A 2,630-nucleotide genomic window follows, 5' to 3' on the forward strand; every position below is an offset into this window, starting at 1 on the left:
ACCCAATTTTCGGATGAGGGAATAAATCTTTTCGCGGAGATTTTGGGCGTGGTCTCGGTTGGCGGCCAGGCGCTCTTCCAATCGTCGTAGCATGTCTTTGACAGACTGAAGGTTTGGGGTGGACAGGATAAAAGCAGCATCGTTTTCACACACCAAGGTCCGCTCAAACGTCGTGTTGGGTTCGGCTTCCAATCGCTCGAGCAGGTCGATGATGGCCAACTTCATGTCGGAAAACTGGGCCGAGCGTTGGTTCTTGAGCGTCTGGGTGTCCGGGAATAAAAACCGAACAAGCCTAGTATTATACATAGTTGGCCAAAACAAAACAGAACGGGCTCAAATCCCTGAATCTCACCTGCATGTCACGAATGTGAGCCTTGAGCGCGCTCATTTGGGTGTCAGTGGGGATGAGGTCGGTGGCGATAGGGAAGGGCTCGACCTCCATACTTTGACAGAGCGCCTCGTCGCTCCGTTTGAGTTGGAGCACCTCCTCCATGCGATGCTCTTTCTCGGTCCGTAACTCACTGACTTGCACGCGGAGCTCCTTCTCAAGCTTGATAAGTCCCAAATCCGGATCCGGATCCGTGACGTGTGTGCCCAATTCCTAACCAGATCGACCAATATTAAAGTAGGCTGTCTCTGCTTGGGCTTGATAGGATTGTCAACGGGTATTGAATGGACCATGGGTCGATCATAGAGCGACGTCAAAATTACTATCCTCCTCCGCCTCATCATCATCCTCATCGTTATAATCCTTATCAGTCTCACCTTGGTCAGTCGATGTCGCTCTCTGGCGTGAGCCTCGATGAGATCCGTGATCTTGGCCACGTATCCCTCCTCTTCGTGGATCATGCGTCCCAAATGCTTGGTCATTTCGCGCTCCACGATCGAGACCCGATCCGTCAAAGCCCGTGGATCCAGGTCCATTTGCGACCACAGCGACCATAATTCGTCGAAGCGAGAGCTCACCAGGCTTGTGATCGTCGACAATCTAGTCCAAAGAGTCAAAAGAGTAAAGGAAGGGAGACGACCATGCATGTGTGTTTCCATGTTTGCAGCTTTGCTTGTACGTATGTGGATGTGTTCGTCCATCCATCAATAATGATCAAACCGGCATCGCCACCAAATCCAATGACTTGAACTTGTCATTAGTTCATGGAAAACCCTGGGCCCCTGGGCCCCTGGGCCCCTGGGCGTGTTCCCCAGGCAACAGACACACAGACCGACACACACCTACGGGGCCGATCGATGGATCGAATCCCAAGACATCATATCCATCTGATACATCAAGAGCCCCCATGGGTAATAAGTATGTAGGGGATGCACCCTCTCAACAATTCAAGAAGATTATCCAGGACAATCAATCCACTTACGATTGGGATTTCGTGTTGGAATTCATGATTTCCGGGCGAATCGGTTCCGAATACGTAGAGGTTCCGGTGGGCGGGGATGATGGGTTTGACAACCCAACCAGGGACTGGATGGCGTGGCGGGTCGGTCGGAATCTCACTCGCCGCACTCAAGAGCCGGGATTTGTGGGGGGGGATTGGGGGACTCTCTTGTTAAGGGGGGGATCTTCCAACTATTTCCAACTATTTCCAACTACTTCCAACGAACGCCTTCCCCCACAAATTCAACTTCCAACGGTTAATGGACAGGGTGGCCAATTGTATTGAAACGCCGATGCTAGCTCGTGAGAAAGGAATGCTATAAATGCATATTGTCATTTGAACATGCTAAAATAATGCTATTTGGGGGGCAGAAAAATTGAGATTTGATGCTGGTCGTATGAGATTTTAAATTAACTCATAATAGACACTTTTTCACGAGGTTTTGATCAGGCAACTATTTGAATACTTTGGACATATTTTTCGAGGCCAATACAAAAATCGAAGAAAAACAATTCAGGACAACAGTGTAACATTATTACTACAAAAGTTATGTTTTTGACATTTCCATCTAAAAATTCAACTCACAGAGAAAATGGTACAACTTGTACTTTTACATAAAAGCTATTTTTCTCGGGTTGAACAATAATTTCAGACACAGCTGAGAATTATTCAGTTTTCACTTTCAAACATATGCCCATCGTTTTTTGAGAAATCCTTCCTGGCTGAGAAAAGATCATCTAAGTTACATATACATTGTTATTGTCACATTGAATTTTTGTCGCTTGATGAATGCTTTTGTATCATGCTTCAAACATTGAGATTAGCTTAAGCTGCAATAAATGTCTTGATCTACAAAGCTGAACAGAGGCATATCTTTTCTCTTTTGACTACTATTCACTCTATTCGAATGTAGTGACTGGGTAAGACATAAATGTGTGAGGTGAAACACCAAAAACTTTGCTGAAAAATATCCACTTGATCCTTCAACATGTGCTGCCATTTCAATCAATTTTTGATTTATGTTATCCAACACGCAACAATGGCTAATCTTTGCATGTGCTGAAAGATATATCCAGCACCAACGAGAATAATCAATAAGTTAATTGTTGCGTGCAATAAACAGTGCTGTGTGAGTGCTTAAAATCTTATATACCACCATTTTGCTTGCTTTATGTAAAGCAAAAAATGCCACCTGGCCACCCTGGAGAGTGCTCGGCCAGCAAGCCAGGCAGTCTCAGCGAA

General features: G+C 45.8%; 1 protein-coding gene across 2 annotated transcripts in view; it reads right to left on the bottom strand.

Moving 5' to 3' along the window:
* LOC131880974 (protein regulator of cytokinesis 1-like) overlaps positions 1–1,596 on the bottom strand; it is a 3,430-nt gene extending 1,834 nt beyond the window's left edge. Inside the window, exons 1-4 of one of the 2 annotated variants that reach the window (XR_009373315.1) lie at positions 1,371–1,596; positions 766–988; positions 353–601; positions 1–261 (exon numbers count right to left, since the gene is read on the bottom strand). Coding sequence is in view for 1 of the 2 variants with exons in the window: in XM_059227711.1 (XP_059083694.1) it covers positions 1–261; positions 353–601; positions 766–988; positions 1,371–1,396 (759 nt within the window). In the remaining variant the exon portion in view is untranslated. The remainder of the gene's footprint in view (positions 262–352; positions 602–765; positions 989–1,370) is intronic. The other variant, XM_059227711.1, reaches the window with a different exon arrangement.
* Positions 1,597–2,630: the final 1,034 nt, after the last annotated feature.

Source organism: Tigriopus californicus, chromosome 5 (genome assembly GCF_007210705.1).
Source record: "Tigriopus californicus strain San Diego chromosome 5, Tcal_SD_v2.1, whole genome shotgun sequence".
Classification (NCBI taxonomy): Eukaryota; Metazoa; Arthropoda; class Copepoda; order Harpacticoida; family Harpacticidae; genus Tigriopus; species Tigriopus californicus.